Genomic DNA, 23,530 nt, shown 5'->3' with positions numbered 1-23,530 from the left:
AAACTTGCAAGATGCGAGGAACCAGGCAGAGGGCTTTGAGGAGGAGTATGGCGATTATTATGGCCCTGATCCAGACTTGGAAGATCAATTCGCGGGGATGAAGCTGCATGGCCGGGAGGAGGAAGAGCTTGACTTCTCGGAGGAAGTGGATGATCTCATTAAGGACGTGCGCTGGCTGGCTCTCTTTCGGGTACACACCACAAAGATGTTTAGCCATGCCGCATTGATGCAACAGATGCGTAATGCTTGGGCAGCGGCACAAGGGGTCACCTTCAACGTAAAGGGCCCTAATTTATTCTTAGTTCAGTGCCATTGTTTAGGTGATTGGAGGAAGATCATGGATGGGGGGCCGTGGCTGTCCAGGAGGGCTCCGGTGGTGCTGCAAGAATACGATGGTTTCTCAGATGTTAAGGGCTACAGACTAAACAAGATACCGGTCTGGGCTAGAGTGAAGGGGCTGCCAGATGGCCTAACAAGGAGGAGAGAGTTGGCTGAAAAAGTTGCTGCCAAGGTGGGCGACCCACCTTTCAATGTGATTATGAATGAGGGAAGGATAAACCCAGCTTCTACCCTTCGAGTTAGGGTTTATGTGGATGTTAACATCCCTCTGGTTCATTTTGTGCCAATCACTTTAAAAGAGTACAAGAGATATAGTGTCTACTATGAGAAGCTCCCAGACTTTTGTTTTGCATGTGGAAGAATGGGCCACCTAGCTGACGAATGTGGTGACGGGGTGCATGATCCAAGATCCTTCGAATGGGGGGACTGGCTGCTTTGGGAGCCGGAGATTTTAGTAGCCCAAGGCGTAGGGGGGCGTGGGAGGGGTGACGGAGGAGGAATAGGTAGAGGGAGGGATGCTGGTCGAGAGAATAAAGGAGGCAGAGGAGGAAGGGGTTCGGGAGGGGGAAGAGGAGGTGAGCATGCAGAGGAGGTTTTCGGGACAGATGCTCAGCGTATGGAGATGGATGGAGTGAATGATGATCCCAGGAGGCAGTCTAGCGAGGATGGAGGTGTGAAGGGAGCTCGCAAACGGCTTGTGGCAGCGGATAGTACTGTCAATGTTAGGGGCCAATCGGTTCCAAATTTAGCAGGGAAAGTGGCTGTTTCGGTCTTGCGTATTGAAGGGGCGACTACTACAAGCGCCACTGAACCGTCATCTACACCGGAGAAAGTTCAGGTGGTGAAAAGGAGGAAACAAGATGAGGGGATGGTTCTGGATGGTATTGAAAGTGAATCTAAGGCGGCCTTCGGTGAGGAGGACCGCCGAGCCCAATGAGGACTATGTGCTGGAACTGTCGAGGAATTGGCGACCCTGCGACAGTTCGTGAGCTCCGCGATCTCGTGGAGGCTTGTGCGCCGGCGGTGCTTTGCATAGTGGAGACACAGATTGCGAAGTATAGGGTGGAAGGCTTGGCGGGTAGTTTAGGGTTTTCTAGTAGCTTTGGAGTAGCGAGTAGTGGTCGAAGTGGAGGTCTATGCTTGTACTGGAAGAATAATATTAATCTTGAAATAAAAACTTTTTCTCAGTATCACATTGATTCAGTGGTTACGGAGGCAGGGAAGGACCCGTGGCGCCTCTCTTGTTTCTATGGTGCGGCAAGCCGAAGTATGAGATACAAAACTTGGGATACGATGAAGTTCTTAAGAGGAGAAAGTACTTTGCCATGGGTGTGCTTAGGCGACTTCAATGAGATCTTGAGGCCTGAAGAACAATTTGGCCCAAATGAGAGGGATAGTGCACAGATTGCAGGGTTCAGAGAAGCTGTAGATGTGTGTGAGTTGGTAGATCTTGGCTATAAAGGACTAGACTGGACGTTTGAGAAAAGAATTGTTGGGGGAGATTATTGCAGGGTTCGGCTCGATCGGGCCCTTGCGACCCCGAGTTGGTCTTATATGTTTCCTTTTGCCTCTCTCGAGCACTTAACAGCAGCAAAATCCGACCATAGCCCTATCATGTTGCTTAATGAATTGGAGTCAAATAATTTAAGGCTGGCTCTCAGGAAGCCTTTCAGGTATGAGTGCATGTGGGAGCAGGAAGAATCTTTCTCTGCAAGGGTACAGGAAGCTTGGCGTGTGGATCAGCCAGCAACTAATGTTCATGATCTTGCTGAAAAACTAACGAACGTGGCTGTATCTCTTAAGAATTGGGGACGGACTACTTTTGGTTCGGTCCGAGGTGAGCTTCGCGAACTACGGCGGAGACTAGCTGAGTTAAGGGCCGCACCTAATCATGTTGGACCAGCGGCAGAGGAGAAAAAGGTCCAGGACCGGATTGTGGAGTTGTGTTACAGGGAAGAGATCATGATGCGGCAACGATCTAGGATCCGCTGGCTTTCAAAAGGAGATAGTAACACCCAGTATTTCCAGAAAAAGGCAAGCGCGAGAAGAGCAAAAAATACAATTACTAGCCTGACTAGAGGGGATGGTTCGGACACCTCAGATCCTGAGGAGATGGCTGGCATGGCCACCAGCTTCTATGAGCAATTATACACCTCTAAGGGAACCATTGGCATCGAGGAGGTGCTCTCACATATACCATCTCGAGTGGACGGGGACATGAATGCCCGTCTGAATGCTGTTTTTACGAAAGAAGAAGTCAAAGATGCTTTGTTTCAAATGTTTCCCACAAAAGCTCCGGGACCTGATGGTTTCCCGGCACACTTTTTTCAGCGGCATTGGGAGTTATGTGGTGATGAGATTACAGGCATGATCATTCGGGTGCTTAATGGAGAGGACTCACCGGAGGATATAAACCGCACGTTCATCGTTCTTATTCCCAAGATAGCAAGTCCAAAACTTTTAGGACAATTTCGACCTATAAGTCTTTGCAACATGGTTTACAAAATCGCGTCAAAAGTCTTAGCCAACAGGTTGAAGGTTATTCTCCCCGAGGTAATTTCCGAAGAGCAGTCGGCCTTCGTTCCTGGTCGCCTTATCACGGATAACTTTATAGCAGCCTATGAATGCTTGCACTACATGAAGTCTAGAAGGATAAAGGGCAATTGTTTTTGTGCGCTTAAGCTCGACATGATGAAGGCTTATGATCGGCTAGAGTGGTCATATTTAAAGGCGGTAATGCTCAAGTTGGGAATCAGCCCACGTTTTACAGATACTGTGATGAGGTGCGTCTCATCTGTCTCTTTTTCGGTTCTGTTTAATGGAGGTATAATGGATGAATTCAGGCCATCGAGGGGACTTCGCCCAGGAGATCCTATCTCTCCATATCTGTTTCTCATTGCTGCAGAAGGGCTATCTTGTTTGTTAAAGGCAGCAAATACAGGAGTACATGGTCTTGCGGTTGCACCTACGGCTCCATCAGTCAATCATCTATTGTTCGCCGATGACAGTCTTTTGTTCTTTGAGGCAACAAGGGCAACTGCAGAGAAGGTCCAGAGCCTCTTAAAGATGTATTGTGATGCATCTGGACAGCGCATTAACACTGATAAATCCTCGATTTATTTTAGTAAAATGGTCCAGGAGGCCCAACGCAATGAGATTAAACTCCTGCTTGATGTTCACAATGAGGCTTTGACTGAGAAATATCTTGGGCTTCCTACTGATGTTGGCAAGGCGAAGGAGGGCTGCTTCAGGTATTTGAAGGACATGATTTGGAAGCACATCCAAGGATGGATGGAAAAGTGTCTTTCAGCAGGAGGCAAGGAAGTACTCATAAAGTCAGTTGCTCAATCCATACCAACATACTCCATGGCATGTTTCAAGCTACCTCGTGGATTATGTGAACATATCAATGGTCTACTACGAAAGTTTTGGTGGGGTAGCAAACAAGGTCAAAGGAAGCCAGCATGGGTTTCATGGAGGACTATGTGTAAGCCCAAGTTCATGGGGGGTTTAGGCTTCAGAGATATTGAACTTTTCAACCCCTCTCTATTATCCAGGCAGGTATGGCGTCTGCTCCAGGAACCAGACACACTTAGTGCACGGATTTTAAAAGCCCGGTATTACCCTTTGGTGGACATTCTTGATGCAACCTTAGGATCTCACCCGTCACAGGTGTGTCGCTCGATACTTGAGGGAAGAGACATTCTTGCTCTTGGACTGATTAAGAGGATTGGTTCTGGTATAGGTACACGCATCTGGGAGGATAACTTGCTAACTCGTGATTACAGGCTGAGGCCTATCTGCCAAATATCGACAAACCCACCACAATTTGTCTCAGAACTCATTGATCCTGTAACAAGGACATGGAGGAGGGAGGTGATAGAACAACACTTTATTGCACCGGATGTCGATGTTATTCTTAATATACCGTTGAGTTCGAGGGTGCAGCCAGATTTCTGGGCATGGCACTATGACAGAAAGGGATTTTTCTCGGTCCGGTCGGCATACAGGATGATCAACGCAGTCAAATTTCAACGGGAAGATTGGCTTGAACACAGGGGAGGCCATTCGAATCCAGCTCGGGAGAAGAAGTCGTGGTCCTTGCTATGGAAGGTCAAAGTCCCCTCAAAAGTCAGAATTTTTGTATGGAGGCTTTCACATACGTCCTTACCGACTGGTTCCACAAGGCACGGAAGGAAGATGGCGGACTCGCCGGCTTGTTCTTTGTGTGGTGCGGAAAATGATAATTGGAGACACTCACTTTTTGATTGCCGGATGGCAAGGTGTGTGTGGGCGCTCGGTGATGAGGAGACCGTGGAGCATGTTCTCTCTAATCAATCCGATGATCCCAGATTGTGGCTCTTTTGGCTGTTTGATACAGTGGAACAGAAGGAGTTGGCAAAAGTTTTGGTCACCATGTGGGCCATTTGGTGGGCAAGGAGGAAAGCGATCCATGAAGAAGAATTTCAAAGCCCCTTGTCCACTATGTGTTTTATCAACAAATACCTAGAGGATCTTGACATTGTCTCCATGAGCAAACATGCTGCTGGACGGCCACCGCAGCAGCGATCCCACAGGTGGAAGGCGCTGGAGGGGGAGGCAGTTAAAATCAATGTGGATGGTGCAATCTCGCGGAACGGCAAAAGGGGTGCAGTCTCGGCGATAAGCAGGGACAAAGAAGGGAGGTATTTGGGCTCCTCGGCTGTCACTTTTGATGGTTTGGTTGATGCAGCGAATCTGGAAGCACTTGCGTGCAGCGAGGCATTAGCTCTGGCAAAGGACCTCAATCTCCCACATGTGATCATAGGTTCTGATTGTATGCAAGTGGTCTCGGACATCAGGGGAGATGTGCTATCATCTTATGCTGTAGTTATTAGTGAAATTAGGGAGTCTATGAAAGATTTTGTGAGTGCTAGTTTTAGATATGAGTGCAGGGAGGCCAATGCTGAAGCTCATGCCATTGCAAAGGCTGCTTCAGCTCTCCCTGCTGGTCGCCGCTTGTGGCTAGGGATCCTACCGAACATCACTTGTATTCCTTCTGTGTTATCTTTGGAATAAAATCCCTAGTTCACCTAAAAAAAAAACCACAGGAGAGATATTGCCTTCGCTTAAAAAAAAAAAGAGAGATATTGCCCTTCCGCGTGCGTCGTCTGCCCTAAACGCTCTCCAATTCCCCACCCACCCTCCACCCATCCACCGGCGGCGGCGGCGACCGCCACTGTCCTCCCCGCCCTTAGTTGCCTTACCCAAGTCCCTCCGGATGCTCTAGATGAAGGAGATCAAATCCATTCTGCAGTCGGATCCGAAGAAGGAAGGGGCAGGTGCCAATTTCGTTCTGTAGTCGGATTCGAGGAAGGAAGGGATCGATTTCGGTTTGTGTATGAGCAAAAGGAGCTACTTTTATATATGTCTGCCTCTTGTGAAATAACAGTGAATCAGTCGGTTTCCGAATTCTACACTAGCTTCAATAAGATTAGAAAACCTCCTCCGTCTCTGTCTCCTCTTCTAGGAGGAGGATCGGAGGAGGCTATAATAAGCTCAGCTCGGGCGTCGTCGATCGTCGGACACGAAAGGAGCATAATTTCAAGAATATAAGATTTCTTGCGTTTTGTTTGTTTATCGACGCAAGTTTGCCGACGTTGTCCTGTTTTTTGGATCTGGTTACCATGAAGTTCAATAGGGGTCGCCGCCGCCGTGATGTGAGTCTTGTGTTTTGTTAATTGTATAATTTTTTCCTTGATGAGCATCGAACCATCAGTCCATCACGGATGACTAATTTCCCCCTGGTTAATTGCAGTCGAAGAAAGCAGCTGGCAATGATGACATGCTAGGCAAGCTGCCCAACGATGACATGCTAGGCAAGCTGCCCAACGATGACATGCTAAGCAAGCTGCCCAATGACGTGCTGCACAACATCCTCGAGAGGGTGGGCACGCTTGATGCTGTCAAAACCTGCATCCTCTCGAAGCAAATGCAGAAGCTGCCCGGTATGCTCTCGCAGATTGTCATCGATCTCAGCCCTCGCGATTTGGTGCGAATGAACGGCTTTGTGGCCAACGTGACAGCAAACATCCTTAGTACAAGGTCTCCACAGATCACCGTTCGCAAGCTGAAGGTCAAATTCTTCTTGAGTCCTCGCGGTCTCCCCATCGGCAAAGCTGTTGCGCTCGCTATGGCGACTCAGAAACTAGATGCGGCCGAGTTTGAAATCCTGACACTGAGGGATTCATTTAATTGCACAGGGGAACATTTCCCGATCTTCGCTAAGCAGTTCAATGATTTTCTAAAAGATTGTCCAGAAGCATTTGCTGGTCTCACACGGCTGCAACTGCAGAATATGAGGTTTGGTGAATCGGACATACCCAATATTCTTAGCACCTGCAAGCGGCTCCAGTCCCTGTCTTTCTTTGAGTGTGATGCGGGGGTCCGTTCCGTGCTGCATGTACAACACGCTCAACTTGTTGAGCTTGTTATCACCTATGGGGAGTTTAAAACAGTGGTGCTTGACTTTCTACCAAAGCTCCAGCAGATGACCTATAATAATTGGCCTTGTGATGAAAATCCCTTGGTTCTTGGCACTGTCCCTCAGCTTTGGAAGCTCAGTCTTGCTAATGCAAATATTTCAGGCAAGACCCTCAACCTAAGCAAGCTGCTTGCTAATGCCCCCACTGTAAGCCATCTGTATCTGGAGTTTCGAAGTGAAAAGGTACTCACTCTAATCACCTCTATCCCATTCTCATTAATTGTGTATGTGATGCATATATCAGATGGTAGTAATTTAGTTACGCATAACTTGATGATGCAAACACATTATCACTTCTAATTTGTTTTGTCTATCCCAGATTTGGGTTCAACCAGAACGCTCAAAAGTGCTTGCTCCTGTGCTCGCCAAACTGCGGCTTGTGGATTTGGACAATCTTCCTGAAGAATGTGATATTGCTTGGACAATGTTCCTTCTTGAAGCTGCACCATACCTAGAGGAGCTTTCCATCACAGTATGGGATCACAAGTGCCAAAAGGAGTCACAAAAGAGTCGCATGAAAGCGGATGTGAAGTGGGAACCATCTGATCCTCATTTTAAGCAGAACAATCTGGCAAGGCTAACTATCTACGGCTTCCAGTCCGATGACAATTTCATCGGATACATTAGACGCGTCATTCAAGCTGCTGCGAACATCAGGGAGGTATCCCTGCACGAGAGGAAGGTGTGCCCATTTTGTTTCGAAAAGTTTCCTCACGCGGCTGTTCGTCCTTCGAGTTATCCACGGACCAGTGAGGAGGTGGATTTGTTGAGGAAGAAGATGACAACAGCATCGGCGACGGCTTGTCCTGATATTCACTTCCGCTCATGAGGTCGAGTTGAAGATGAATTCGTTGGAAGGACTCCCCAATCTCAAAGACTATGTCAATGTCAATGCTATTGTTTGTCTGCAAAAATGTTTCTCGGCTACCAATTTGTTGGAGCAACTCATTCAGCTATTTTGGCCAATGAAATGGCTAAAATAAGCACATCTATGTTGTGGCATTGCTGTACGTGCTTGTGCTTATGTTGAATTCAGTGAATATTCAGTACTATGAATGATGCTCTGTTATTTTTTCTATCTTGTATATATGAGAGCCACGGCACTCTGTTTACCATGGACGCACAAACACAAGCTTTGCTGACAAACAACGGCAGCGTCCCTGGCCGTGGTAGCGGCGAGGAGATCGCCGTGAGAGTAGTGTTCCGTCCCGAGCGGCCATCTCCAGCGCAATGATGCAGCTGTGCTCCATTGGGGAGCGGCTCTGTAGATTTGCCGAATCGATCAGTTCATCATCATCCTCTGCAGTTTTTTTTTTGAATTATGAAAAGCATCAGATGTATTATAAAAGTTCACCGAAAATACAAAGCATCTCAGACATAATAATAATGACATTAAGATTTTAAAATAGCCGAATAACCATTGCTACCGTCAGAACAAGCCGCGAGCCATTGTCGTCGCTCCCCTGTCAGAGCCGGCTTGACCTTGTCGATGACACCCGTGAAGTCTTCATGCACGTGGACATAAGGACCAGTGCCCAGGAGCAGCAGTGATTGCCGTTAAACCCGCATAGATCTGAAGCACGTGACACCAAATCTCACCACATGATGAGAAATCCTTCACTGCCGCGGGGATCTACGCCGAAGCTTCGTCGACTACATTCAGATAGACGAACTCGAGGAGAATTGGAGTTTGGAGGACAAACTCAGAGAAGACACACCAACATCCACCCAAGCGCCGCACCTAACCTAAATTACTAACTTGAGCGAAGGCACCGACATTCCCCTCCCCACCAATGGCTGCCGTAGCGGAAGGCAAAGGGGAGGCGAATCCACGGACTCGCCAATGAAGCCTGGAAGGGAGAGTTTTCCCTAGTGGCCTAGGGTTAGGGAGAAAAACGAGAAGGATCACCCTGGTGTGTTTGAGGAGTTAGACGTGCTGGGTGTCCTCTGCACTTGGGTTTTGACCAAAGATTTATCTGACATGATGTGAGGTTAGCCACTTAGGGCATCTTCAAAGGAGATCCTCAAATATCCGGTGTACGTGTGAGTTATGATGAGCAAATTGCACCAATGGTACACAAACTTGTCCCTGATGCTCACTTTAGTCCATATTCTCGCATCTCCGTAAAGCGGCTACATCAACTTGTTAAGCGCGCTCAGTTTAGTACAAAAACAGCTACGTGAAACGCTGACTCAGCTGAGGCTGGTTTGTGCGGGAATCATTTTTGCACAAAAACTCCTGGCCGGCACGTGAGCGGCACGTGTGGATGCGAGGCGGCGTCATATTTGCAGAGAGGACCCCGCTTCCTCATTTGGAGGTCCGACTGTTCATCTCTCTTCCCTGCTCCTTGTTGGGGAACGTAGTAATTTCAAAAAATTTCCTACGCACACGCAAGATCATGGTGATGCATAGCAACGAGAGGGGAGAGTGTCGTCCACGTACCCTCGTAGACCGAAAGCGGAAGCATTAGCACAACGCGGTTGATGTAGTCGTACGTCTTCACGATCCGACCGATCAAGTACCGAACGCACGGCATCTCCGAGTTCAGCACACGTTCAGCTCGATGACGTCCCTCGAACTCCGATCCAGCCGAGCTTCGAGGGAGAGTTCCGTCAGCATGACGGCGTGGTGATGATGATGATGCTCTACCGACGCAGGGCTTCGCCTAAGCACCGCTACGATATTATCGTGGTGGAATATGGTGGAGGGGGGCACCGCACACGGCTAATAGATCTCAAGGACCAATTGTTGTGTCTAGAGGTGCCCCCCCGCCCCCGTATATAAAGGAGCAAGGGGGAGGGGAGGCCGGCCAGGAGGAGGCGCGCCAGGGAGGAGTCCTACTCCCACCGGGAGTAGGACTCCCTCCTTTCCTTGTCCAAGTAGGAGAGGTGGAAGGAAGGGAGAGAGGAGAGGAAGGAAAGGGGGGCGCCGCCCCCTCCTTGTCCTATTCGGACTAGAGGGAGAGGGGGCGCGCGGCCTGCCCTGGCCGCCCCTCCTCTGCTCCACTTTGTGCCCATGTGGCCCACTAACCCCCCGGGGGGGGTTCCGGTAACCCCCCGGTACTCCGGTATACATCCGATAACCCCCGGAACCATTCTGGTGTTTGAATATAGTCGTCCAATATATCAATCTTCATCTCTCGACCATTTCGAGACTCCTCATCATGTCTGTGATCACATCCGGGACTCCGAACTATCTTCGGTACATCAAAACATATAAACTCATAATATAACCGTCATCTAACTTTAAGCGTGCGGACCCTACGGGTTCGAGAACTATGTAGACATGACCGAGACACGTCTCCGGTCAATAACCAATAGCGGAACCTGGATGCTCATATTGGCTCCCACATATTCTATGAAGATCTTTATCGGTCAAACCGCAGAACAACATACGTTGTTCCCTTTGTCATCGGTATGTTACTTGCCCGAGATTCGATCGTCGGTATCTCAATACCTAGTTCAATCTCGTTACCAGCAAGTCTCTTTACTCGTTATGTAATGCATCATCCCGCAACTAACTCATTAGCTACATTGCTTGCAAGGCTTATAGTGATGTGCATTACCGAGAGGGCCCAGAGATACCTCTCCAACAATCGGAGTGACAAATCCTAATCTCGAAATACGCCAACTCAACATGTACCTTCGGAGACACCTGTAGAGCTCCTTTGTAATCACCCAGTTACGTTGTGACGTTTGGTAGCACACAAAGTGTTCCTCCGGTAAACGGGAGTTGCATAATCTCATAGTTGTAGGAACATGTCTAAGTCATGAAGAAAGCAATAGCAACATACTAAACGATCAAGTGCTAAGCTAACGGAATGGGTCAAGTCAATCACATCATTCTCCTAATGATGTGATCCCGTTAATCAAATGACAATTCTTTGTCTATGGCTAGGAAAGATAACCATCTTCGATTAACGAGCTAGTCAAGTAGAGGCATACTAGTGACACTCTGTTTGTCTATGTATTCACACATGTATCATGTTTCCGGTTAATACAATTATAGCATGAATAATAAACATTTATCATGAAATAAGGAAATAAATAATAACTTTATTATTGCCTCTAGGGCATATTTCCTTCAGTCTCCCACTTGCACTAGAGTCAATAATCTATTTCAGATCACCATGTGATTTAACACTAATATTCACATCTGCATGTGATTAACACCCATAGTTCACATCGTCATGTGACCAACGCCCAAAGGGTTTACTAGAGTCAATAATCTGGTTCACATCGATATGTGATTAACACCCAAAGAGTACTAAGGTGTGATCATGTTTTGCTCGTGAGAGAAGTTTAGTCAACGGGTCTATCACATTCAGAGCCATATGTATTTTGCAAATATTCTATGTCTACAATGCTCTGCACGGAGCTACTCTAGCTAATTGCTCCCACTTTCAATATTTATCCAGATTGATACTTAGAGTCATCTGGATCAGTGTCAAAACTTGCATCGACGTAACCCTTTATGACGAACCTCTTGTCACCTCCATAATCGAGAAACATATCCTTATTCCACTAAGGATAATTTTGACCAAGTCCAGTGATCCACTCCTAGATCACTATTGTACTCCCTTGCCAAACCAGGTCAGGGTATACAATAGGTCTGTTCCATAGCATGGCATACTTTTATAGAACCTATGACTGAGGCATAGGGAATGACTTTCATTCTCTTTCTATTTTCTGTCGTGGTCGGGATTTGAGTCTTACTCAATTTCACACCTTTGCAACACAGGCAAGAACTCTTTCTTTGACTGTTCCACTTTGAACTACTTCAAAATCTTTGTCAAGGTATGTACTAATTGAAAATCTTATCAAGCGTCTTGATCTATCTTGATAGATCTTGATGCTCAATATGTAAGTAGCTTTACTGAGCTCTTTCTTTGAAAAACTCTTATTCAAGTATCCTTTTATGCTATCCAGAATTTCTATATCATTTCCAATTAACAATATGTCATCTACATATAGTTTTAGAAATGTTACAGAGCTCCCACTCACTTTCTTGTAAATACAGGCTTCTTCGAAAGTCTGTATAAAACCATATGCTTTGATCAACTTATCAAAGCGTATATTCCAACTCCGAGATGCTTGCACCAGTCCATAGATGGATCGCTGGAGCTTGCACATTTTGTTAGCACCTTTAGGATTGAAAAAACCTTCTGGTTGTATCATATACAACTCTTCTTTAAGAAAATCATTAAGGAATGCAGTTTTGACATCCATTTGCCAGATTTCATAAAATGTGGCAATTGCTAACATGATTTGGACAGACTTAAGCATCGCTACAGTTGATAAAATCTCATTGTAGTCAACACCTTGAACTTGTCGAAAACCTTTTTGCGACAAGTCGAGCTTTGTAGATAGTAATACTACTATCAACGTCCGTCTTCCTCTTGAAGATCCATTTATTTTTTATGGCTTGCTGATCATCGGGCAAGTCCACCAAAGTCCACACTTTGTTCTTATACATGGATCCTTTCTCAGATTTCATGGCCTCCAGCCATTTCGCAGAATCCGGGCTCATCATCGCTTCCTCATAGTTCGTAGGTTTATCATGGTCTAGTAACATGACTTCCAGAACAGGATTACCGTACCACTCTGGTGCGGAGTTCAGAACGAACTTCCAGAAGAAATGGTATCACCTAGCGAAATAGGAAAGAATGCAATCGAAATAGAGACAACTAGGCGAAAAAAAGACCGAAATAAGAAACTTCTACTCCCTAGGTGGTTATTTGCCGCATAAGACAGCGGTGGAAGCTGCCGTACTCTGGAAGGCCTACGAGGTTCTGTAGTAACTTGATCCGAAGTTTCATGATCATCATCATTAGCTTCCTCACTAATTGGTGTAGGCATCACCGGAACTGATTTCAGTGATGAATTATTTTCCAATTCGAGAGAAGGTACTATTACCTCATCAAGTTCTATTTTTCTCCCACTCACTTCTTTTGAGAGAAACTCCTTCTCTAAAAAGGATCCATTCTTAGCAACGAATATTTTGCCTTCGGATCTGTGATTAGAAGGTGTACCCAACAGTCTCCTTTGGGTATCCTATGAAGAGGCATATCTCCGATTTGGGTTCGAGCTTATCAGGTTGAAACTTTTTCACATAAGCATCGCAACTCCAAACTTTAAGAAACGACAACTTTGGTTTCTTGTCAAACCACAGTTGATAAGGCGTCGTCTCAAAGGATTTTGATGGTGCCCTATTTTACGTGAATGCAGCTATCTCTAATGCATAACCCTAAAACGATATTGGTAAATCGGCAAGAGACATCATTGATCACACCATATCTAGTAAAGTACGATTACGACGTTCGGACACACCATTACGCTGTGGTGTTCCAGGTGGCATGAGTTTGTGAAACTATTCCACATTGTTTTAACTGAAGGCCAAACTCGTAACTCAAATATTCATCTCCACGATCAGATCGCAGAAACTTTATTTTCTTGTTACGATGATTATCCACTTCACTCTGAAATTCTTTGAACCTTTCAACTATTTCAGACTTATGTTTCATCAAGTAGATATACCCATATCTTCTCAAATCATCTGTGAAGGTCAGAAAATAATGATACCCGCCACGAGCCTTAATACTCATTGGTCTGCATACATCAGTATGTATTATTTCCAACAAGTCAGTAGCTCGTTCCATTGTTCTGAAGAACGGAGTTTTAGTCATCTTGCCCAAAAGGCACGGTTCACAAGCACCAAATGATTCATAACCAAGTGATTTCGAAAATCCATCTTTAAGGAGTTTCTTCATGCGCTTTACACCGATATGACCCAAACGGCAGTTCCTCAAATAAGTTGCACTATCATTATTTACTTTGCATCTTTTGGCATCAATATTATGAATATGTGTATCACTATGATCGAGATCCAACAAACTATTTTCATTGGGTGTATGACCATTGAAGGTTTTATTCATGTAAACAGAACAACAATTATTCTCTGACTTTAAATGAATAACCATATTGCAATAAACATGATCAAATCATATTCATGCTCAACGCAAACGCCAAATAACATTTATTTAGGTTTAACACTAATACCGAAAGTATAGGGAGTGTGTGATGATGATCATATCAATCTTGGAACTACTTCCAACACTCATCGTCACTTCCCCTCAACTAGTCTCTTTTTATTATGTAACTCCTGTTTCGAGTTACTAATCTTAGCAACCGAACAAGTATCAAATACTCAGGGGCTACTATAAACACTAGTAAGGCACACATCAATAACCTGTATATCAAATATACCCTTGTTCACTTTGCCATCCTTCTTATCCACCAAATATTCAGGGCATTACCGTTTCCAGTGACCATTTCCTTTGCAATGTAAGCACTCAATTTCAGGCTTTGGTCCAGCTTTGGGCTTCTTCGCGGGAGTGACAACTTGCTTGTCATTCTACTTGAAGTTCCCTTTCTTTCCCTTTGCCCTTTTCTTGAAACTAGTGGTCTTGTCAATCATCAACACTTGATGCTCTTTCTTAATTTCTACCTTCGTTGATTTCAACATCGCGAAGAGCTTGGGAATCATTTTCGTCATCCTTTGCATACTATAGTTCATCACGAAGTTCTACTAACTTTCTGATGGTGACTAGAGAACTCTGTCAATCAGTATCTTATCTGGAAGATTAACTCCCACTTGATTCAAGCGATTGTAGTACCCAGACAATCTGAGCACATGCTCACTTAGTTGAGCAATTCACCTCCATCTTTTAGCTACACAACTTGTTGGAGACTTCATATCTCTCAACTCGGGTATTTGCATGAAATATTAACTTCAACTCCTGGAACATCTCCTATGGCCCATGATGACGTTCAAAATGTCTTTGAAGTCCCGATTCTATGACGTTAAGCTGGTGCACTAAACTATCAAGTAGTCATCTGTAACGCCCTCGATGCGGCTATATCTCCCACGTGTCAAAGCACGACTTAGAGGCATACCATGTAATAAGGGAAATCTTCACACAAACCATGTAATACATAAGGGAAAGAGATACATAGTTGGCTTACAGTCGCCACTTCACACAATACATAAATAAACATCCATCATCCAGATTACACTCAAGGTCCGACTACGGAACCAAAATAAAAGAAGACTACCCCAAATGCTACACAGATCCCCGATCGTCCCAACCGGGCTCCACTACTGATCATCAGGAAAAGACACATAGTAACGACCACGTTCCTCGTCGAACTCCCACTTGAGCTCGGTTGCGTCATCTGCACTGACATCGTCGGCACCTGCAACTGTTTTGGTAGAATCTGTGAGTCACGGGGACTCAGCAATCTCACACCCGCGAGATCAAGACTATTTAAGCTTATAGGAAGGACAGAGTTGTGAGGTGGAGCTGCAGCAAGCGACTAGCATATATGGTGGCTACATTCACAAAAGAGAGCGAGAGGGGAAGCAAGGCACGGTCGTGAAGCTAGTAGCGATCAAGAAGTGATCCTGAACTACTTACATCAAACATAACTCCAACACCGTGTTCACTTCCCGGACTCTGCCGAGAAGAGACCATCACGGTTACACACGCGGTTGATGTGTTTTAATCAAGGTCAACTTCGGGTTTTCTACAACCGGACATTAACAAATTCCCATCTGCCTCATAACCGCGGGCACGGCTTTCGAAAGATAATACCCTGCAGGGGTGTCCCAACTTAGCCCATTATAAGCTCTCATGGTCAAGGAAGGATATTCCTTCTACCGGGAAGACCCGATCAGTCTCGGAATCCCGGACTACAAGACATTTCGACAGCAATAAAACAAGACCAGCAAAGCCACCCGATTGTGCCGACAAATCCCGATAGGAGCTGCACATATCTCGTTCTCAGGGCACATCCGGATGAGACAGGCTACGAGTAAAACCAGGCCTCGAGTTTCCCCAAGGTGGCCCCGCAGGCGGCTCGGTTCGGGCCAGCACTCGAAGGAGCACTGGTCCGGGGGGGGGGGGTTAAAATAAAGATGACCCTCGGGCTCGCGAAAACCCGAGGGAAAAAAGGCTTAGGTGGCAAATGGTAAAACCAAAGTTGGGCCTTGCTGGAGGAGTCTTATTCAAAGCGAACTGTCAAGGGGGTCCCATAAATCACCCAACCGTGTAAGGAACGCGAAATCAAGGAACATAACACCGGTATGACGGAAACTAGGGTGGCAAGAGTGGAACAAAACACCAAGCATAAGGCCGGGTCTTCCACCCTTTACCAAGTATATAGATGCATTAATTAAACAATAGATATTGTGATATCCCAACAAGTAAACATGTTCCAACAAGGAACAACATCTCCATGTTCCAACAAGGAACAAACTTCATCTTCACCTGCAACTAACAACGCTATAAGAGGGGCTGAGCAAAGCGGTAACATAGCCAATCAACGGTTTGCTAGGAAAGGATGGTTAGAGGTTTGACATGGCAATATGGGTGGCATGATAAGCAAGTGATAGGCATCATAGCATAGGCATAGCAAAAGAGCGAGCAACTAGCAAGCAAAGATAGAAGTGATTTCGAGGGTATGGTCATCTTGCCTGCAAAGTTCTCAGAGTTGTCGAAAGCTTGATCCTCGTAAGCGTTCTCAACAGGTTCCTCGTTCACGTACTCATCTCCCGGCTCTACCCAAAGCAAGAACACAAACAATGGAACCACAATAAATCACGGTGCAATGCACAAGCAACATGATGCAATACATGGCATGATATGCGAGATGTGATATGCAATGCGTATGCGTGCTCCGGAAGGAAAATGATGAACCAGGCATCAACTTGGCAAACCAAGTATGCCGCTGGAAAGGTGAGATGATTTCGGTTGAAATCGATATAAAGATCACCGGAATCGGATGCACGGTTTGCAAATGACAAGCAAAACAAGAATGGCACAAATCTGCCATTAACAGCATGATGCCACATAGCAAGCAACAAGAAATTAAGCTACTGCACCCAAAGGTACCAACAACGCATATGGCAGTGATCTACTCAAGATGCTTGACAAAAGATGAACACTGAGCTACGGCCAAATCACACCATAACAGGTCCAAACAAGCATGGAAAAAGTGCAAAACATATCAGCTTCACAGACTCAGAGAAAATACTGAACATGGCAGAATCAGCATCAGGAAGCAATGTTCAGAGCAAGAAAACAACATTCTACAGGAATTTATAATAGCAAAACAAGGCATGGCATGAATCTACTCAAAGCATAGAACAAAAGTCCCTTACTGACCATAATCCAAAAAGGATTAGAAGATATGATAGCACCCATGTCAACATAGCAAGTTTCGTTACATATTCAGCAAACAGGGCATGACAAAAACAGATAACAAGTAGGCATGTTTAAGAGCTCGATGCACTCACTACAGAGCATTAAAAGATAAACTAAGCATACATACATCAAGAAGACATGGCATAGAAGCTATACATGGGAAGAACAACATCATAGCATACACGGATCAACTACAACAACCTTGGCAAAATTGAATAACATGTAAACAATCTGCCAGGAAACATTTTATAGCAAAAGTAGAGCTCGATTGACTCAAGCTATGGCACTCCATAATTTCAAACAAGGGCATGGATGGATAGAGCATAACCATATGTTCAAAACATTGTTACTTAAGTATCTCAAAATATGCATGGAACTCTCTGTAGCATCAACTTAACATGGCATAAAATATCAGCAAAACAGGGGCTGAAAACAGCAACATCATGAAGCCTAGTTTGCATGCTTGTGCTAGTCACCACAGAGATCACAAAAAATACATAGCATACACCCCTGTAAAGATGGCATGGCATATTACAAAACACATGTAGGACTCAAGTTCATAGGATGCACACATCAATCATGGCAAAAATGACAAGAGTGCATGTTCTGATAAGAATCTGAAACTAACATCACATAACCCTCTTCTAACAGAATTTAGGGCATCAACATGAGCTCAAATGAAAATGATGCAATGAGATGAAATGATGTACTCATCGAGGCGAACATTTCGGTATGCTACACGCCCAAAACGGAGGCACGGGTGCAAAGTTATGGCATGATGAAAATGCAACAAAATTATCACAGGTTAAAAGACTTAGAGGAAAAATCTCGGGGGAGAAGGAGAAGTCAACTGTTCGGATCTGGATCCGGGGCGCGCGAACGGGTTCACCGGCCGGAGTTGGGGCCGGGGAGGAGAGGCCGGCGCGGGCCGAGCGGGGCGGGCGGCGCGGGCGGCGGCCGAGGCGCGGCGGCGGGACGGCGGCGATGGCCGGCGGCGCGGGGCGGCGGTGGCGGCGACGGCGGCTGAGGCGGCGCGGGCGAGGGCGAGGGCGCGCGGGCCGGGCGGCCGGCGGCTGCCCGCGGGGGTCGGCGATGGGCCAGGCGGGCCGGCGGCGCGGGGTGGCCGGGCGCCACGTGGCGGCCCCCGATTCGCCGAGGGGCGGCGGCGGACGCATCCGGCTCCGGCTGTCCGGCGGCGCGGAGAGGAGCAGGGCTAGGGTTAGGGGAATTGATCCGGATTTGGGGAGGGGGTGTTTTTATAGGTAGAAGGAGCTAGGAGCTCCAAATGGAGTGTAGTTTTCGCCCACACGATCGTGATCCGACGACAGAGAGCATGGAAGTGACTTAGATGGGTTATTGGGCTGTTTTGAGGGGTGTTGGGCTGCAACTTAAAAGAGGCCTTTGCGAGAGTGCGGTTAACCGTTGGAGTACCAAACGAGCTCCAAATGACCCGAAACTTGACAGGTGGTCTACCGGTGGTGTACCAAGGCCACTTGACAAACCTCGGTCCATTCCGAGAAAGTTTAGTACCCGCTCACGGAAAAATGTAAAAGGGGACGCCGGGGGACATAGGAGTGCCGGATTGCAAAATGGACAACGGGGAAAATGCTCGGATGCATGAGACGAACACGTATGCGAATGTGATGCACATGATGACATGATATGAAATGCATGACATGGACAAAATGCAAAAATGAATAAAAACCCAATCACGGAGGGAATATCATATCACAATGCCGAAAATAGCAAGAGTTGGAGTTACAAATATGGAAAGTTACATCCGGGGTGTTACAACACTCCACCACTACAAGAGGATCTCGTCCCGAGATCTAGGACTGAAAGAACTCTGGATATTCGGAACGGAGGTGATCCTCGCGCTCCCAGGTGGCTTCTCGGTCGGAATGGTGTGACCACTTCACTTTCAGGAATTTGATTGACTTGTTGCGAGTCTTGCGCTCGGTTTCTTCAAGAATAGCCACGGGGTGCTCATTATAAGAGAGATCTTCTTGGAGGTCAATTTCTTCGAAGTTGATAGTGCGCTCAGGAGTCTTGAAGCACTTGCGAAGCTGTGACACGTGAAACACATCGTGCACGTTCGCGAAGTTGGACGGAAGCTCAAGTTGATAGGCAAGATCGCCTCTTTTGCCAATGATCTTGAAAGGACCCACGTATCTAGGGGCAAGCTTCCCTTTGATACCGAAGTGACGAGTGCCTTTCATTGGAGAGACGCGGAGGTAGACATGGTCTCCGATTTCAAAAGCTACATCACGGTGCTTGTCATCATAATAGCTCTTCTGGCGCGATTGCGCGGCTTTGAGATTCTCACGAATGACTTTGCACATTTCTTCGGCTTCTGTGATCAAGTCGTTGCCAAGAAGTTGGCGTTCACCTGTCTCGGACCAATTGAGAGGAGTACGACACTTTCTGCCATAGAGAATTTCGAATGGGGCCTTGCCCGAACTCGCTTGGAAGCTGTTGTTGTAGGAGAACTCGGCATATGGAAGACAATCTTCCCACTTCATACCGAAGGAAATGACACAAGCCCTGAGCATATCTTCGAGGATTTGATTGACTCGCTCGACTTGGCCACTTGTTTGAGGGTGGAAAGCTGTGCTGAAACGAATGTTGGTGCCCATGGCCTTCTGAAAAGAATCCCAAAACTTGGAGGTAAAGATGCTGCCACGGTCTGAAGAGATCAATTGTGGAATGCCGTGCAAGGAGACAATCCTGGAGGTGTATAGCTCTGCCAACTGAGCTGCTGTGATGGATTCTTTGATAGGAAGAAAATGAGCCACTTTAGTTAGCTTGTCAATGACAACGAAGATAGCATCATTTCCATGCTTGGACTTTGGAAATCCAGTCACGAAGTCCATTTCGATATGATCAAACTTCCATTCCGGAATAGCAAGAGGTTGGAGGAGACCAGCGGTCGTTGGTGTTCTGCTTTCACTCTTCTGCAGACATCACACTCATTCACGAATTGAGCAATTTCTCGCTTCATTCGAGTCCACCAATACGACTGCTTGAGGTCATGGTACATCTTCGTACTTCCAGGATGAATGGATAGAAGGGAATTGTGTGCCTCGTTCATAATGACTTTACGTAGATCACCCTTAAGAACAACAATCCGGTCCTCGAAGAAAAGAGTGTCTTTGTCATCAATGTGGAAGCACTTGTATTTGGAAATGCCCTTGTCGATACCACGTTTCACCTTTTTCACCATGGTATCCAGGAGTTGAGCCTCACGAATTTGGTCTTCCAAAGTAGGAGAGACTATGAGGTTGGCAAGAAAGCCTTGAGGAACAACTTGAAGATTCAGCTTGCGGAAAGCTTCACAGAGATCCGGTTGGAAGGGCTTGAGGATTAAACTGTTGCAATAAGCCTTCCTGTTCAAAGCATCTGCAATCACATTGGCTTTGCCCGGAGTATATTCAATACTTGGGTTGTACTCTTGAATCATTTCGACCCATCGAGTTTGCCTGAGGTTGAGGTTGGGTTGAGTGAAGATATACTTGAGACTCTTGTGATCGGTGAATATGTCCACTTTCCTTCCCAACAAAAGATGTCTCCATGTTATTAATGCATGGACAACTGCCGCCAACTCAAGATCGTGAGTGGGGTAGTTCTTTTCGTTGGGCTTCAGATGACGAGAGGTATAGGCCACAACTCTCTTCTCTTGCATTAACACAGCACCGAGACCTTGAAGAGAAGCATCACAAAAAACTTCGAATGGCTTGGATTCATCAGGAGGAGTCAAGATAGGAGCTGTGACTAGCTTCTCTTTGAGGGTATTGAAAGCAACGTCACACTCAGGAGACCAGACATACTTCACATGCTTCTGGAGGAGGTTGGAAAGAGGCTTTGCAACCTTAGAGAAGTTCTCAACGAATCTTCGGCAATAGCTTGCAAGTCCAAGAAAACTGCGGAGCTGCTTGACATTCTGAGGAGGTTCCCAATTCACAACTGCGGACACCTTCTCGGGATTAATAGCGATGCCCTTGGCGGAGATGATATGACCAAGGTAAAGAACTTCATCAAGCCAAAATTCACACTTGGAAAACTTCGCATAGAATTGATGCTCTCTAAGCTTGTCGAGCACCAATCGCAAATGTTTGGCATGATCCTTCTTATTCTTGGAGAAGACCAAAATATCATCAAGATACACCAAGATGAATTCATTGGTGTAGGGGTTGAAGATGAAGTTCATCATTCGAGAGAATGTTGGAGGAGCATTGACAAGGCCGAAAGACATGACAGTATATTCATAAGAACCAAAGCTTGTTCTGAATGCTGTCTTGGGAATATCTTGTTCACGAATGCGAATCTGATGATAACCCATACGAAGGTCAAGCTTGGAGAACACTTTAGCACCTTTGAGTTGCTCGAAAAGCTCATTGATGTTGGGAAGTGGATACTTGTTCTTGATTGTCTTTTTATTCAATGGACGGTAATCGACGCACAGTCGGTCTGTGCCATCCTTCTTCTGGACAAAAAGAACACCACAACCCCAAGGAGATGAACTCGGTCTGATCAAACCCAGACGCTCTTGTTCATCGAGCTGCTTCTTCAATTCCTTCAGCTCATTAGGTCCAAGCTTGTATGGATGCTTGCAAACGGGTTCAGTGCCAGGCTCAAGATCGATAACGAACTCAACTGGCCGGTGAGGAGGCATTCCTGGAAGCTCTTCTGGAAAGACATCTTGGTACTCACAAACGACTGGAATCTGAGAGATAGCATCCAACTCGCCCTTCTCATTGAGAGAAAACAACCGAATGGTTTCATCACGAGCGGCATAGATGATCACATCATTAGAAGAGTGTGTCAATTGAATTTCCCTGGCAGCACAATCAAGCTAAGCTTTGTGCTGAGAAAGCCAGTCCATCCCAAGAATAAGATCAATATCCGAGTCACCAAGGACAATTGGTTTAGCCAGAAATCTATAGTCGCCCATCTTGATACCGACATTCGGAACTAACATGGTAGATCTCAAACGCTTAGCCGGAGAAATAACTTGCAATGCTCTAGGTAATGCCTCTGTATCAAAATTGTGCTTCGATGCAAAAGGATATGACATGAAAGAATGCGATGCACCAGTATCAAATAAGACTTTTGCAGGAATATCATTAACTGAGAGATTACCCATTATCACATCAGTAGATTCCTCCGCTTGAGCTGCATTCATCATGTTCACCTTTGCAGACTTGGGATTATGCTTGACCACTGCATTGCTTGAAGATCTCACAGGAGGAGGAGGCGGAAGGCACCTTTGGTTGAAGCACTTGTTCGCCTAGTGACCTTTCTGCTGACATTTGTTGCAAGTCACCTCGGAGAGCGGACGGTGATAAGGAGCATTTGACCTTGGAGCTTGAGAATTAGACTTGTTCTGATAGCCTGGGTTGGGTGGGTGGGAAGATCCACGACCACCCGAGTTCTTCTGCTGATAAGGCTGACGAAACGGAGGAGGAGGAAGGTAGAACTTCTGCTGCTTAGCTGCCACTTGAGAGGAAGAAGAAGACTGAACTGCATCCCTGATTCTCTTCTTAGAAGCCTCACATTTGAGCTGGGCAACTTCTTGCTTCAGTGCCATGTTGTAGAATTCATCATACTTTTCTGGCTCAAAAAGCACGAGAGCTAATTGCAGATCTTCTCTGAGACCACCTCTGAATTGATAGATCATACTCTTTTCATCAGGGACGTCTTGCTTAGCAAAGCGAGCGAGTTTCTGGAACTGGATATTGTATTGATACACAGACATGTTGCCTTGCTTGAGATTGCGGAACTCCTCACGCTTGCTCTCAACAACACTTTTCGGAATGTGGTGAGCTTTGAAGTCTCGGCGGAACTCATCCCAGGTAATTACACGACCTCCTCTGGAATCTTTGTATTGTTGATACCACTCAGCAGCTTGGTCCTTGAGTTGAAACGAAGCAAACTTGACAAAGTCCTCAGGTCTGACATTGCTACATTCAAAATGTTTGCAGATGTCCACAAGCCAATCGTCGGCGTCTGTGGCCTCGACACAGAAGCTGAAAGACTTCGGCTGATTAGCGAGGAACTGATTAAGGGTAGCAAAGTGCGGCTGGTTGTTGCCTTGGCCTTGATTTCCTTGATTGCCTTGCCCTTGGGTACGCTCTTGCAAGATTTGCAAAATCATCTGAGCATTTGCGTTGGTGGCTGCCATGATAGCTTGCCATGCCTCCGGAGGCGGAGGTGGAGGTGGAGGGTTCGACTGACTCCCATCATTGCGATCCGGATTCAGACGCGTTGGCGGAGCCATCCTGAAGAGGGTGACATCCGTTAGCACTTTGATAGACAGATAGACAAGTTGAATCAACGGATAGAAATTGCAACATATAGTCTTCACAATAAACATTCGAACAAGGATGAACGAATGAATTCCAAA

The 23,530-nt window shown here is 46.2% G+C and overlaps 1 protein-coding gene across 1 annotated transcript; it reads left to right on the top strand.

The window, feature by feature from the left end:
- Positions 1–5,493: 5,493 nt before the first annotated feature.
- On the top strand, positions 5,494–7,914 carry LOC123135093 (uncharacterized). Its single transcript, XM_044554208.1, has 3 exons — positions 5,494–6,038; positions 6,137–7,045; positions 7,182–7,914. The coding sequence occupies exons 1-3, from the start codon at positions 6,006–6,008 to the stop codon at positions 7,689–7,691; spliced, it is 1,452 nt and encodes a 483-aa protein (XP_044410143.1). The 5' UTR covers positions 5,494–6,005; the 3' UTR covers positions 7,692–7,914.
- The last annotated feature ends 15,616 nt before the right edge of the window (positions 7,915–23,530 follow it).

Source organism: Triticum aestivum, chromosome 6B, assembly GCF_018294505.1.
Source record: "Triticum aestivum cultivar Chinese Spring chromosome 6B, IWGSC CS RefSeq v2.1, whole genome shotgun sequence".
NCBI classification, from domain to species: Eukaryota; Viridiplantae; Streptophyta; class Magnoliopsida; order Poales; family Poaceae; genus Triticum; species Triticum aestivum.
The sequence above is the reverse complement of the archived record's forward strand: the minus strand, read 5'-3'. Positions and strand labels throughout refer to the sequence as shown.